General features: G+C 40.9%; 1 protein-coding gene across 2 annotated transcripts in view; it reads right to left on the reverse strand.

Annotated features, from left to right (window-relative positions):
* SLC24A3 (solute carrier family 24 member 3) overlaps positions 1-16,463 on the reverse strand; it is a 515,596-nt gene that overhangs the window by 135,776 nt on the left and 363,357 nt on the right. For both annotated transcript variants that reach the window (XM_069768940.1, XM_069768939.1), the window contains one exon: positions 14,799-14,902. In XM_069768940.1, the coding sequence (XP_069625041.1) occupies positions 14,799-14,902 (104 nt within the window). The remainder of the gene's footprint in view (positions 1-14,798; positions 14,903-16,463) is intronic.

Genomic DNA, 16,463 nt, shown 5'->3' on the forward strand with positions numbered 1-16,463 from the left:
AGTGTTATATACTGCATGGGCTGTGTTATATACCGCGTGGATGCTATATACTACCTGGCCAGGGTTAGATACTATGTGGGCTGTGTTATGTACTGCGTGGGCTGTGCTATATATTACGTGGCCAGTGTTATATACTGCATGGGCTGTGTTATATATTACATGGCCAGTGTTATATACTGTGTGGACTGTGTTATATACCGCGTGGCTGCTATATACTACCTGGCCAGTGTTAGATACTATGTGGGCTGTGTTATGTACTGCGTGGGCTGTGCTATATATTATGTGGCCAGTGTTATATACTGCGTGAGCTGAGCTATATATTACATGGGCTGTGTTATATATTACGTGGCCAGTGTTATATTCTGCGTGGCCTGTGTTATATACTTAATCGCCTGTGTTATATACTGCGTGGCTGCTATATACTGCGTGGGCTGTGTTATATAGTACGTGGGCTGTGTTATATACTGTTTGGGCTGTGTTATATACTGCGTGGCCACTGTTATATATTGTGTGGCCTGTATTAACACATCGGATATTCTACAATATGTATGTATGTATGTATGTATATAGCAGTCACATAGTATATAGCACAGGCCACGTAGTATTTGTCTGCTATATACTACATAGCTCCTATATACTACGTGGCCTGTGCTTTATACTATGTGGCTGCTATATACATACATACATACATATTGTAGAATACCCAATGCATTAGAATTGGACCACCATCTAATATTTAATAATCATGTTGAGCCCTTTTAAATATTGTTAGAAATTGCACAATGTCCATCAATACATCTGCATATTTGGATAATTCATGTAATTGTTGAATAAAAATTAAATTACAAATCACCAAAGTTCCCCAGGTACAACATACTATTCTTAGTAAAGAAAACAAGTTGAGGTGCCCTTGTAGAACAATAATGCCAGGAATGGTAAAACAATCGTCAATAACTTTTTTTTCAAGATTGAAGACATGAGAATTGCTCAGTGACCCTCAGGATAAATGTGTAATATAATATTGTAAAACATTAATGGAGAAAAATGTGAATATGCACCAAAATATGCTTAAACATTAAGTGAGAACAACCCCAGGAACATAAGTATTTAAATACCAAAAGAACAGAGAAACAAAACTTCCGACGGGCAGGTATGTAAGCCTGAGCTACTCACTGACTCTAAGGACAGTCCTATCCTGGTTGTCTTCTACCAGATTCTGGCCTGGCTTCAATTACTTCTTTTTCTACAGTCAAATCGAAAATCGCTGGATATCTATTTTACGATGAAATAAAGGACAATATGTCCCATTTAACATTAGCCAACAGGGTTAGCATGACAGTTACATAAGACAGCAACAGCGGACATTGAGTTGGACCCAAATATCACACCAACATCGCAAAGTTGCTATATACCAGTTGCATGAACTGTCAAACCTCACAACGGGGAAGTATTGTGGCAGGGGGTTATTTTCTATCATTATCAAAACTTCTGACTGTGGTATGTCAATTTTTTTTAAATGACAGGTATCCTTTATCAATGTATAATAGCAAACAACCATCTCCCTTGCTCCCTCTAATGCCAGATGCAGGCAGCCGGAATGTGATTTTTTTTTTAAATTAAAGGGGTAGTCTCAAGTTTGAAAGTTATTTCCTATTAGATAGGGGATCATTTCCTGATTGTTGGGGGTCTGACTGCTTGGGCCCCCACCAATCCCTAGAAAGATCCCTGTAATAATTGACTGCAGCACCATTCATCCAGAGCTATTCAGAGCCCTGATTTCTGGGATTGGTGGGGCCCCAACCATTAGAAAGTTATCCCTTATCTCACATATGGGAGATCATTTTTAGTTTTGAGAATACCCCTTTAAGCGGTGGATTGTGAGATGTATGAGAATTGCAAAGCTCTGACCACTGCAAAGATATATTTTGAAATTTAGAAGAACAGAATTGTGCATAAAATATGATATTCATGAGTTGTCAATTACTTTACAGTGGCATATAAAAGTTTGGCCATCCCTGGTCAAAATGTACTATTATTGTGAACAGCTAAGCAAGTTGAAGATGAAATGATCTGTAAAGCGCCTAAAGTTAAAGGGGTTTTTCAGGTACATCCAGCCAGTGGGTGAGGCCTTGCTTCCATACACTTGAATGGAGCGAGGCAGCACCCACTAGCCGGCCACGCCCATTGTCCCGCCTCTTCACTAGCTGGGGTGCAGCCTTGCTATGCAAGTGCATGGAGCAAGGCCACGCCCACGGGTTGGGAGTATGTATAACTCATACATAACCTGTGGTCCCTGGTCTGAAACCTGAGAATTCCCCCAGCGCACAGTTCCTACGAAAAGGAAAATGAACCAATGCAAAAGTTTGAGCACTCTTGGGGATTTGTGTGCTCAGATAACTTTGACCAAGGTCTCAGACCTTAATTAGCCTGTCAGGGTTATGGCTTGTTCTCTATCATCATTAGGAAAGGCCAGGTGATGCAAATTTCCCAGTTTTATAAAAACCCAGCCTCCTTTAACCTCGTGCCAAAACACTGCAGCCATGGGTTCTTCTAAGCAGCTAATGAGCACTCTGGAAATAAAAATGGTAGAGGCCCACAAAGCAGGAGAAGGCTATAAGAAGATAGCAAAGCGTTTTAAAGCTGACCTTTTCTCAGTTCAAAATGTAAATAAGAAATGGCAGTTAACAGGAACAGTGGAGGACAAGATAAGGTCTTGAGGACCAAGCAAAATTTCAGTGAGAGCTGCTCATAAGATTGCTAGAGAGGCAAATCAGAACCCCAGCTTGACTGCAAAAGAACTTCAGAAAGATTTAGAAGACTTCTGGAGTTGTGGTGCATTGTTCAGCTGTTCAGGGACACCTGCACAAATATGGCCTTCATGGAAGAGTCATTTGAAGAAAACCTCTCCTGCGTCTTTATCATAAAATTCAGATCAGAGGTATGCAAAAGAACATCTAGAGGGTCATTCGATGGTAACTTGCGTTACATTCACAAACCAAAAACTGGCTACAGACTGTTCTTTCAAGGCAGGCACAAAAAGGAGTGAATGTATATTGTACATTAAACTATTCTCAATAGATTTCAAGAGTTTGATTTTTCAACAATAAAAGTAAATACAAAATACAGTGTTATTACTTGGTAACTTGCGTTACAAAAAAAGGAAATTGTCCTTCATGAGTCTGCCAAATTTTCTGTTCTGGTAAACAGGGGAGATGCACTATTTTTATTGTATTAAAACACCATAGTCCCAGCAACTTTAAAAACTTTGTTTTACCCTCTCAAGTTAAAAGCAACAGTTTTTATTACAAGAAATATAGATAACTTACGTTACCGCACAGTATAGTAACTTTCGTTACTAAGCTGATGGTAACTTACGTTACAATATGTGACCATCCATTGGATTAAACTTATTGTAAGGTAAGTTACCATCATCTTTGTAATGTAAGTTACTATATTGTGTTGAAATGTAAGCTACCATGGAATGACCCTAAACAAGACTAATGCACCTCGGAAACAAGTCCTGTGGACCGATGAGGTTAAAATAGAACTCTTTGGCTGCAATCATCAAAGGTATGTGTGGAGAAAATAGGGCACAGTATTCCAGGAAAATAACATCTCGCCAACCTTTAAGCATGTGGGTGGATCAATCATGCTTTAGGGGTGTGTTGAAGCCAATGGCATGGGAAGATTTCATGGGTAGAGGGAAGAATGGATTCAATTAAATTTCAACAAATTCTTGATGCAAGCTAACACCATCTGTAAAAATGCTGATGTTGAAAAGAGGATGAATTCTACCAATGGATAATGATCCCTAACACACATCAAAATCCACAGTAGACAACCTCAAAAGGTGCAAGCTGAAGATTTTACAATGGCCCTTATAGTCCTCTGATCTGAACATCATTGAAAATCAGTGGCTAGACCCCAAAATAGCAGTGTACGCAAGACGAGCCAGGAATCTCATAAAACTGGAGGAATTTTCCAAGGAAGAATGGATGAAAATTCCTTCAAATAAGGATTGAATTACTCTTGGATAGTTACAAAAAGTGTTTACAAGCTGTGATACTTTCAAAAGGGGGTGCTACTAGGTACTAACCATTCCAGGTGCCCAATCTTTTGCATCGGCTAATTTTCCTTTTTGTAATTTTTAAAATGCAAAAGATGACAATATACACTGTATAGTTTGCCTAAAATACAAAGGAAATGTGTCATCTTTAACTTTAGAGATAATTTCATCTTCAACTTGCTTAATTGTTCACAATAACAGTAATTTTGATCAGGAGTGTCCAAACTTTTACATGCCACTGTATACTTGTACATTTATTGGGTTTTATATTTTAAAACAAGACTATTTCATGTCCACTAGACCATAACAAGAATCCTAGTCTGCACATAAACTACACTATAAACTACCACTTTCTGTGGCTTATGAAGGACAGCGTTATATAACCTTTTCCATGAAACTTTGGGGACTTTGAATAATGAGGTTCCAATTGTGGAGATGTCTACCTATCATGAAAACAAAGGTGGAGACATGGTCAGATTTATCCAAAAATTGCATCACGATAAAAGGTGGAGATTTATTTTCACCATAATACATTTCCAAAAAATACTTTGTACTGGAGCTAGTACTTGAAGCTAGAAGACATGCACTGTGGCCATGGTTCTCATCACGCTCCTTCACACAAGAAACTGTCCAGTCATAAAAGATAGCAATTTACTCAGTTGCCTCCTGCCCAGAAGCAGCTTTGGCAGAACTTAATTCCTTCTGTTCCTCACTCATCCTTGGTTTGATCATGGATTATACTGTTACATCGGTCATTATTTTACACTACTGAGCAGAGCCAGGAAAATCCTTCTTCTGTTTGATGAAATGAGCCGTCATTGATTTTAATGGGGAGGAAGCAATAAGACATATTTTTGTGCCAAGTCTGAAAACCAAAGCATGCATTTTAATACTGTATTAGGATTAACATCTGGGCAGAGTACACTACGAGCCTTAGTCTACAATTGTTCATAAAGGGAAAAGAAAAGATGGGAAATGACCCTGTTGGGAATTCCTCTTGTCTAACAGTATACAGTAGTATTAAATATGTACATTTAAAGGGAATCTGACACTAGATTTTTGTTACCCCATCACAAAGCAACATAGTGTAGTGTCAGAGACCCTGATTCCAGAAAGTTATCACTTACTGGGTTGCTTGCTGTAATTTTGATAAAATCACTGTTTTATCTGCTGCAGATCTAACATTAAACATCTTCTGAGGAAGCCATGTGAAACACGCGTCAAGGGGTTCCATGAGGCATATTCGTATGGTAACAACCCTCCTTCTTTGTTTACTGATGTATAAAAGGTAATAAATAAGTGTTATATGTGCTTGTTATTTTTTTTTTTTTGCACCTTGGTCTGCTCATTTCTTTGCGTAGGCTTAGTTCTTCCTTTGTAAGACTAGTTATCTTATGCATCAATCCACCATCCTCTAATTTAATTTAATTTTATGCATGTTTATTTTATTTTACATTTATAATAATTGGTGAAGGGAGTCTCTTTTTTCTATTGAATTTCCAGTAGATCTATGAATGTTGAGCTACACACAGTTGGAATTACAGTATCTGTCTCTACATTATGCTGCTAATAGATTAGGTTTCAAAAACTGGCTGACAAATTTTCTTTAAAAGGGGTGTCCAAAACATATACCGTACTTTTCAGACTATAAGACGCACTTTTTTCTCCCAAAATGTGGAGGAAAATGGAGGTGCGTCTTATAGTCCAGATGTATGGGCTCTTGCTGTGGTGGGGAGGTGGGAGAGCGGTTTCGGCAGAGCATCGGGTCACAGAAGGCTGGAGCCGGCGGCTCCGATTAATTCCTGTGCCCGCTGCTAAAGAGAAATCAATATGCACTGCATTCCACGCCCATGGGCGTGGAGGGCAATGCATATTCATTTTTATGGCATCCCTGGCACATGTGATCGCGAGCTGCTGCAGGAAACAGTCAGCTGACAGTGCGCGCTACTGAAGAGGAATGGATGCTCACCACTCTCTGCAATGAATGGTCCCGGTGAGTATTCTTGCAGCTGTGCTCTGCTTGTGAGCAGCGCATGATGTCCCTGCCATGCGCTGCTTACAAGCATTTGGCAGCTGCTGGCACCGGAGCAGGATGCTGCGAGGGAGCGCAGTGTAGGTGAGTTAAATTTTTTTTTTACTCTTTCCTGATGGGGCCATGGATACCAAGAACGGCATGGGGCCATGAATAACAGGAACGGGATGGGGCCATTTATACCAGAAAAAGGATGGGGCCAATCATACCAGGACCATGATGGGGCCAATCATACCAGGACTGGGATGGTGCCAGTCATACCAGGATAAGAATGAGGGGGCCATGCACACCAGGATAGGGGTGAGAGGAACCATGCACACCAGAATAGGGATGAGGGGGCCATGCATACCAGGATAGGGATGAGGGAGCCAAACATACCAGGTTAGGGATGAGGGGCCATGTGTATCAGAATGGGGATGAGGGGACCATATATATCAGGATAGGGGATATTACAATACAGAATTTACCATTTTTTTGCTCCTAATTTTCTCCACTAAAACCTAGGTGCGTTTTATGGTACGGTGCGTCTTATGGTGTATATATATATGAACCGTTCTTAGCATAGGTCATCTGTATCAGATTAGTTGGGCTCTGGCAACCAACCCTACACGGATCAGTTGTTTGCCCATGAAATTATAGACAAACATTTTGGTTGGGCTACCAATTTCCAAAACCTGATATATTCAGCTATTAAAGAGTTTTTATAATTTTATTTTTTCTTAAATAAGTAGTACGTGTGAATAAATAAAGCATTTTATTATATATTTTTAGGTATAAGGGCCATCGTCGTCACCAAATAAATAAATCAGGACTACGCAAGAAGGGGGGTGCAACAAGGCGATGGGAACAGCTTGTGAAGACTTCTGATTGGTCAACTCATACCTTACACCCCTCACCTCACTCCAAAAAAAAGGCTATTCTGATAGTCTAAAGAGGGAAAACACTACTTAGTATTTGGCAGGCTCGGACTAGCCTGACTGGGAGCCTTTAAATTCTCTGGTGGGCCCCCTGTAGTCACAGATACGCAAATCCTGACTCATCTCCAAGCCTATATGTAGCATAAGCACAGATGTGCCAACAAGCCCCTCAAATTAACTCAAGAGTACACATATGTACCAACGAACAACACTACCTCCCCACTATGTTAACTCAATTTGCAATGCAATGTGTGTGAAACTTATGTATAATAACTATAGCTTGCCACTTTTATCAGAAATGTGGACTTATGCAATATTGCAGCATTTATTTCAATGCTTTTGTCTTCTTTTACAAATAAAGCGGGTTACGGTCTAAAATAAAAAAAATCTCTAAAATGTAATCACACAACCAGTGAACAGTGACGGTACAAGTCTGATTTACTTTCTGTCAGTGAAATTAAAGCTTAAAAGATTAGGCCTCATGCAAGATAGCCTTATGGAAGCACTAAACAGCGAACAAAATAAATAAATAAATCGTAATCTCTCCAATAAACAATTCTAGAGCAATATTCATTTCATTTTTTTCCTGAAACTCATGTAAGCAGTGCTAAATGATACATGAAATTATATCAAAATATGGTGAACAGAATTAATTATTTTTCTGATTTAATATCCAATACTTTAAGATGTATTATTATTAATATTATTTATGATTGTATTGATTTTCATCAAGAAGTTAGTTGAAAATGTTATCTCCTGTTTCTTGTTTTGAACCCCCTCCAAGATCTAGAAAGGTGACACACGCTGTACTAATTTCCCCTTTATAACACATTTATGACATAACAAAAGAGATCTGAAAACTGGCAAGCATGATTGATCATCAAATTTCGAAACTACCAAACTAGTAATGTAGAGAGCCTTGCATGTTCAGCAGCTTTCTCTTCCCAGCAATGTCCGACGGGGGGGGGGGGGGGGCCTCATTCTTGAGACACATGTCAATGTATTGTGGCACATGGGAGTAACTCCTTAAAAGCTGATTCTAGAAGCTAGAGCCAAATAGCAGTCTTTTTTCTGTATAAGACAGCATTAAACTGTTACGAGGGTGTCACATCACCCTGGAAGACCTGGAGTTAGACGATGAAGTCAGGTATTGAATTGCAGGTCTTCTTTAGAGATAGCGTGCCTTGTATCCCATATTAAATGGATTTAGTTTCCTCTGGAACTACATGAGGTTAACAACCCTTCTATGCTGGTCAAAAACATGCAGCTCCATTTCAGCTGCTTCTGACCTGGTCATTACCTCTTCTTATAAAAACTGGTCAGACCTTCATGTCCCTGCTAGTGAAAGATTTGTTTTCCTGTGCTGTGTGCTAAAGCTAAGTGGTGGGAATAGAGTTGTTGTAGTAATGTTCTGTGGTTTGTGATAGTACGTGTGTGTTTATTTCCTGGTCGCTGTTCCCATTTAGTTTATTCCTCCCTGTCTCTATCCTCCTCCCTATTCTTGATTAGGCTAGTTTCACATTTGCGTTTAAAAACGCAGCATTTTAAACGCAAACGCAGGTGGTGAAAAAAACGCATGTAAACGCGTGCAAACGCTGCGTTTTTTAGATGCATGAGTTTTCATATGCGGTAAAAAAAACACGGCATTTTGATGTGTTTACATGCGTTTTTTCCTGCGTTTGCGTTTTTGAAACGCATGATGAGAAGTGTGTGACAGCTGCCAATCATCAAAATCAACTAGAAAACCCACTATAAATAGAAATAGCTAGGGTTAGGGTTTGGATCCCTAGGGTTAGGGTTAGCGTTAGGATCCCTTTATCACCTTGATGGTGGGGGTTAGGGTTTGGATCCCTAGGGTTAGGGTTAGGATCCCTTTATCACCTTGATGGTGGGGGGTTAGGGTTAGGGTTAGGATCCCTTTATCACCTTGATGGTGGGGGGTTAGGGTTAGAGTTTGGATCACTTTATCACCTTGATGGTGGGGGGTGGCTTATCAGTGTGTAGACTTGTTTTTTTCTATGGAAACGCATGCGTTTAAAAACGCAACCAAACCCATGTGCTTAAAAAAGCATGCGTTTACATAGACAGCAATACTTTTTTTGCCGCAAAAAAACGCATGCGTCTTTTTGCGGCAAAAAAACGCCTCTAGAAATTACTACATGTTGCATTTCTGCAACAAAACGCAAGCATAGAAACGACGCATGCGCCGTCAAACGCGGCAAAATGCATATAAAAAAAGCATGCGTTTTTAATGTTAAATATAGGAAAAAAACGCATGCTTTTTTTGCGCTAAAACGCAGCACCAAAAAACGCAAATGTGAAACCAGCCTTAGTGCTTTTGTATGATAAATGTTTTCTGTTATCCCTGTTTTGTCTTTGCGTCTTATTTACCTTACATTTCAGTCACATTCCTCATGGGGTGGGGGAGGGGACAGATCAGGGTATAACAGTAGCATAGTAAGGTCGGAGATTCTGGCCTCTCTACCTTCAAGAGTACCCCCGGGACAGGGATAGCTAGGGTCTCATTTCCAGGAACAATTTGAGGCCCCCCTACCATACCTTAGACCGTCACGCCGTGACATAAACATTACACACTACCTATCACCAGTCTGGGGTTACCCTTCTTATTTAAAGCACCACTCCAGTGTTTTTTTTTAAATTTCAGAGTTAGAGTGATGTCACTAATATAAGTTTCCTGCCCCAAAATTATATTCACCAGCCACCGTCTTTATCTATTATTGGGGCCGCTGCAGACGCTGCGGTTTGTGGATTCTCTCCAGTATTTGCTGGTCGATCCATAGGTCTCTTCTCAATCTAAGTCTATAAGAGCCCGAACGAGGCAAAAATAGACTTACATTGACAGCTTGTGACCATTACCTTTGACTTCCGGTCAGTCAAACGTTGCGGTCATAACATGGTGCCTTGGGAATGGAGAGGCACTGGGAACAGCTGAAGACAGTGGCGGGTAAGTATATTACTAGGGGCAGACAATTTACATTAGATGCACCTCTCCAGCACTGAAATAAATAAAAAAACACTGGCATGATGCTTTAAGAAATCAGTGGATAGCCACAAGCAATAAATAACATTCATAAAAAAAAAATCCCAGAAGTATCCCTAAAGAACCAAGAGCAAAAATTGTCTCAGAACTTTTGGCTTGTGAGATCCCAACATGCAGAGCAGGATCCAACAACTCTCTGTGGCTCCCCTCACTGGAGATGAGTGAGATTTTGCAGCTCTGCTGCATCATGTAGACAGCAGATCGATAACATCTACAATGTGTTACGGCATGTTACTATAATGTGTTACTGGTTTTGCTGTATACATAATGCAGTAGCGCTGTTTTAGTTAAAGCGGAAAATCTGGTGATAACTTATGAGTAAGGGGGAAGCAGAATAGTACCTACTTTTTGCTAGAAAGTCATATCTTTTAGGTTGGAGTCACCTGTCTGTAGATGTTCTGACAACTAGGAAGTGAGTACAGCAGTCTCATCAGGTCTAAGAGATATATTTAATAATGTGTACAGTTTGTATTGTAATATCAGGAGATGGATTTACTTTACCTATTGCTCATGGCTGTACAATTAATATCTAATTTTTACAAATGAGAGATTTCAAACCATTTTGAGTGCCTAATAAAATGTTATGCCGAGTTCACACACAATGTAAAAACTTAACAAAAGAACAGAATCTGCTGCAGATTTTTTATCGGGTTATTAAACCCCACTGACATACATTGTATTTGAGTTTGATGCTGTATTTTGTGTTATTTTTGCAGCCATAATTTTGCGACAAAAAAGTTGTAGCGTACATTGCAGCTTAATCGTATGCCAGCTCACGGCACATGGGCAACCCAAGGTTGAGCCAAATTTATTAGGAGCCATGCTAATAAATGTGGTGCACTTTTCTCCAGCAGACTAGAGGTTCGCGACTGGCAAATTAAACACCAGTCCTGATAAATTTCCCCGAGTGTAACCATTGCTCACAGCACTAATATACCCAATGAAGAAATTTAACAGATTTGTACTTTAATCACTTGCTAATGGGTGGATATTAAATAATCAACTAGTAAATCTTATAATCCAGGTTCACGAATAAAAGGAAATGCTTGGTATTGTGATTATAAGTAAAAAGAGACTAAATGATCTTCCTTTACATAGAATAACAGAAAAGGTCAAACAATACTGTATATAGGTCAGAAAAGAAGCAGATTTATGATAGAAACGCATCACAGCTTTCAAAGACTTTGGGGCTTAGATGTAAAAGATGAAAATGGCATAGAAAGCAATTGGAGAATAAAGGAGATAAAAAGACCGAGCATAGAACAGAAGCACAACAATGAAGGACAAACATGAAAGTCAAAACCCATTCAGCCTGTTTCGAAGTAAATGACACTTATTGATGGGTGGAAGTTATAAAGAAACAAAAAGTAATCCAAGTTTATCTTCAGAAACGGAAGAATATTATACATTGTATATTACCATTGAATGCATTGCTTCAAAACTTTACATTGAAGGGGTATTCCAGGCACACAGATTATTAAAACATTGGAAAGCCTGTGAGAAATGAAGAAACTTCATAATATACTTGATGCTAAGCTTCTGCTCTGTTTCTGAGCTGTCGTGTGGCCACCAGCTCCTTACTTTTCTACTACAGTACATTCAAAGCACAGAGCACAGAGATCTCCTGTCTGTGCTTTGAGGAACCTTACCCAGTCAGTAAAGCCCTGCATGCAGGGCACGGGGCTCAGCGCCAGCAGCTCTCAGAGGAGTATGATCCTGTGATGTCATGGGGGCCTGTGATCATTGGTAAGTTTCACAGAGAGGGAGAATAGTCCCCACAAGGGCAGTACAGGCTCCACAGAGAAGACTAGTAAGCTGATCAACTAGAGACTTTAGCCAGAAGGGATCCGAACCACAAAGTATTCCAATTTGTGAGGGCCTGCAAATTTGAGGAAATAAGTTGATCCTCTGTAGATCAATTCGCTCATCTCCAGTATTAATGTATTTTATATACCGGTTTTAAAAAAATAATATGAAAAAATGTAAAGTACAATATAATGTAATGAGTAGTGTTGAGCCACCTCCCTAGTGTTTGGGTTCGGTTCGTCGAACTGGGACGTGTTCGACGAATGTTCGTCGAACGTTCGATGAACACCGTTGAACCCCACTGAAACCAATGGCAGGCAAACACAAACACATGGAAAACACATAGAAAACACCTTAAAAGGTGTCCAAAAGCTGACAAACTGCTCAGAAGACACAACAAACACAAGGAAAAGTCACAACTACATATAGTCATGAGAAAAGAAAAGAGGTGGAGGAGTAAATGGAGGAAGAGACACAGATATAGGCATGTCATGTCCTTCTAAAAACAAGAAAGGCTTGAAAATCTAAACTCACTCTACTAACACCCAGACATCTTGACAAAAAAAATAAAAAAATAAATATCTTTAGGTACAATGGCGGCGGGTCCATTCAGAACACTTTCCTTAGAAGACGTAGTGGTACCCCCGTTGGGAGTTGTGCCAAAAAATGAACCCAATACATTCAGACTAATCCACCATTTGTCATATCCAAGGAGCAGGTCAGTAAACGACAACATCGACGCGGAACCAAGTACAGTACTATGTACTGTACCTCCTTTGACATGGCAATCAAGTGGGTCAAGAAGTTGGTAAGGGGCACCCTAATGGCCAAAACAGACATTGAGGGGGCGTTCCGGTTACCACCTGTGCCTCTGAATAGTGTACTCCCATTGGGCTGCTTCTGTGAAGGAGCATACTACATAAATCGCTGTTTGCCCATGGGGTGCTCCATATCCTGCTCACTATTTGAGGTGTTTAGTTGCTTCCTCGAATGTGTCATCATGGACGTTTGTAAGGCGGCACATATTATCCATTACCTCAACGACTTCTTATGCCCGGGCCCAAAAGATTCGCCACAGTGTGAAAACACGCGGTGGTCCACCTGTGTGAAGGAGAGAGCTGGAGGGAGAGAGGACACCCCAGAGCCGAGGGGTTAGATTGAGAAAGAAAGAAGGCGGTGTAGCTTGCTTCATGGGTGGGGTACGCTGCTGAGTAGCAGAAATTGCTACTAGGCCCAAAAGGATTTCCTGGGCCAGATGCCGTTAAAAAATAGTACTTAGGTAAACAGGCGGTGTAGCTTGCTTCACGGGTGAAGTACGCTGCTGAGTAGCACCAAATTCTACTAGGCCCAAAAGGATTTCCTGGGCTAGATGCCGTTACAAAATAGTAGTTAGGTAAACAGGCAATGTAGCTTGCTTCATGCGTGGGGTACGCTGCTGAGTAGCAATAAATTCTACTAGGCCCAAAAGGATTTCCTGGGCTAGATGCCGTTACAAAATAGTAGTTAGGTAAACAGGCAATGTAGCTTGCTTCATGCGTGGGGTACGCTGCTGAGTAGCACTAAATTCTACTAGGCCCAATAGGATTTCCTGCACTAGATGCCATTACAAAATAGTAGTTAGGTAAACAGGCGGTGTAGCTTGCTTCATGGGTGGGGTACGCTGCTGAGTAGCACTAAATTCTAGTAGGCCCAAAAGGATTTCCTGGGCCAGATGCTGTTAAAAATAGTACTTAGGTAAACAGGCGGTGGGTGGCTGGGCTACTCTGCTGACTAGCAGACACTGCTCCTAGGCCCAAAACTATTAACTGGATTAGATTCAGTAAAAATAAAGATACACAGGCGGTACAGTTAGTTTCACAGGCGGGCTACTCAGATGACTATCAGACAATGCTACCAGCCCAAAAGGATTTGCTGAGCTAGATTACACCAAATGCTGTGACAAACACTTGCTCAGCACTGGCACAGACCTGCCTGGCAAAAAGTGCTAGTAACTGCTGTAACCTACCCTGAAAAGGGCTGATATTACAACTAGTCCTGACTCCTCCCGACTCCCTAAACCTATTTCTCTGAAAATTCGCTCCAAAAAAACACTCTTAGACAGTATAGCGCCCACAGCAGCAGCGGTGCCGACTAACACTAAGGCTGGGTTCACATTGCATTAGTGGGTGTCCGCTAACGGAATCCATTACATGGCGCCATTGGCGCAATTAACGATATGTAACGAATCCGTTAGCGCACCCATTGACCGCGATGTAACCAACGCATCGCTAACGTATGCCTTTTTTGGCATGCGTCAGCGATGTCCCATTATTTTCGGACAGACCTCGAACGCTGCTTGCATCGGGCATCTGCGCTAACGGGATAGCTAAATGCAATACCTTTTTGGACATTGCGTTAGCGCATTCTGTTAGCGTATGCGCTAAATGGATTGCACTAACGCAATGTGAACCTAGGCTAAGCTGCAGCAGTGAGGAAATGGTGGCGACGGGGCAAATGGCTGGTTCTTATAGGGCAAGGACATGTGACATACACAGCCAATGACACATGCCCTTGCTTGTGTGCATCATATGCACATTGCTGTGTGTGTGCACTGCTGATAGGCTGAGAGACTGCACCGCCCCACTGTAAATGCGGGAAAGAAAAAAAAATGGAGATCGGCATTATTTCAGCACAGATCTATCCCCCACCCACTATACAGTGAAACAGTCTTTTAACAATGATAAACAGTTTTAATGTGCAAATCAAGCGAGGCTTTTGGTGAACGAACAGTTATCAAACAGAAACTCGAACAGCCGAATTTTAAGCAAATTGTTCCGAGTTCGTCGAATGACTCGAACACCACCCAAAACAGCTCGAATTTGAAATTGGCGAACAGTTCGACTCGAACACCGCTCATCTCTAGTAATGAGGTCTTACCTGTCCTGCAAACAGGCCACAGACTCCAATTATACATAGTATGTTGAATACAGCCGAACCAACGATGGTTCCAACTCCCACATCTCCCTTTGTGATGAACACTCCTGTAAGAAGGATTCTTTATTAACTGGAAGTCCAACAAATCTTTGTGATAGTGTCAAAGATGAAACAATAAAGAAGCACTCCTTCTCCCATAAAAATTTGTATCCACTTAAATGGATCCTGTCAACAGGATTGTGCTCAGTAACCCACACACGGTGTCAGATCTGCACCCATAGGCTGCCGTCACACTAGCAGTATTTGGTCAGTATTTTACATCAGTATTTGTAGCCAAAACCAGGAGTGAGAGATAAATACAGAAGTGGTGCATATGTTTATATTATACTTTTCCTCTGATTGTTCCACTCCTGGTATTGGCTTACAAATACTGATGTAAAATACTGACCAAATACTGAATGTGTGACGGCAGCCTAATACTGATTAAAATGACTCCTTGGTTGATGAAATCCGTCTTGTGGTTGTTGTTTAATCTTTATTTTCAGTTTTGAGTTAATGATCTGCCTGTGTGTGTGTGTGGGGATCTTCATGTGATGCTCTGCTTAGGTATTCATCAGTATGGCTTCTGACAGGTCACTGATCCCTCACTGACCTGCCCCCTAGATTACATAATAAATATTATATACGTATATATCTTGAAAAAATAAATCCCCTTCTGCAGGCAGGCGCCATTGGTGGAGCCTGTGCTGCAGCATGCTCGCATATATAATGTCAATGTAATCATTTTCATTCATGCTATTCATAAATTCCTAGAAAAAAAAAAAAAAATCAGTTTGAAAATGGCGCTGGCTGCTCCTGCGCAGTAGCAGCTATTGGCGATCCGATAGTTGCTACTGTGCCGGCGCCAGCAGTGCCATCTTGGAGGACTAATTTTTTTGTTTTCTCTAGTAAGATGGCGCCACCAGTGCCTGTGCAGTGGCAGCTAACGGTGATCGCCGATCGCTGCTACTACGCAAGCACCAGCAGTGCCATCTTGGAGGAGGATTTTTTTTCTCTAGCAAGATGGCGTTGGCGGCACCTGCACAGTAGCAGCTATCGGATCGCCAATAGCTGCTACTGCGCAGGCGCTGCTGGCGCCATCTCAGTGGAGGCAATTTTTTTTCTCTAGCAAGATGGCTTATTTTTTAAGAGGGTACTTGGGGGATTATAACTTTATTAGGGGCATACAGGGCATTATTAATTTTAAATAAGGCACTGGTGGTTTTATTACTTTTTAAGGGGGTACTCATGGAATTACTGGACACAAGAAATTTTATAAGCGAGCTTAGCCCATTATCACGTTATAAGTAAGCACTTGGGGCATTATTATTTTATAAAGGGGCATTTGAAGTATTATTACTTTACAAGAGGGTACTCGGGGAATTATTACTTTCAGAGTCACACAGAGGCTTCTATGATTTTTTTGCACAGACAGTGGCTCGCAAACATCTTTCAGAGCTGAATATGGCTCTCAAAGTAAGAAATATTGGGGACCCCTATCTTAACATATGCAAGGCATATCATTGGTTTAATTAGCATCTTTTATAGACTGCTTGTTGGTTAGATCACTGTACCGTTGTGTCCGATCTCCTTTTTTATGACCATCCTAGATAGAAAAAGCCATTAACA

The sequence above is a fragment of the Ranitomeya imitator genome, chromosome 5 (genome assembly GCF_032444005.1).
Source record: "Ranitomeya imitator isolate aRanImi1 chromosome 5, aRanImi1.pri, whole genome shotgun sequence".
NCBI lineage: Eukaryota > Metazoa > Chordata > Amphibia > Anura > Dendrobatidae > Ranitomeya > Ranitomeya imitator.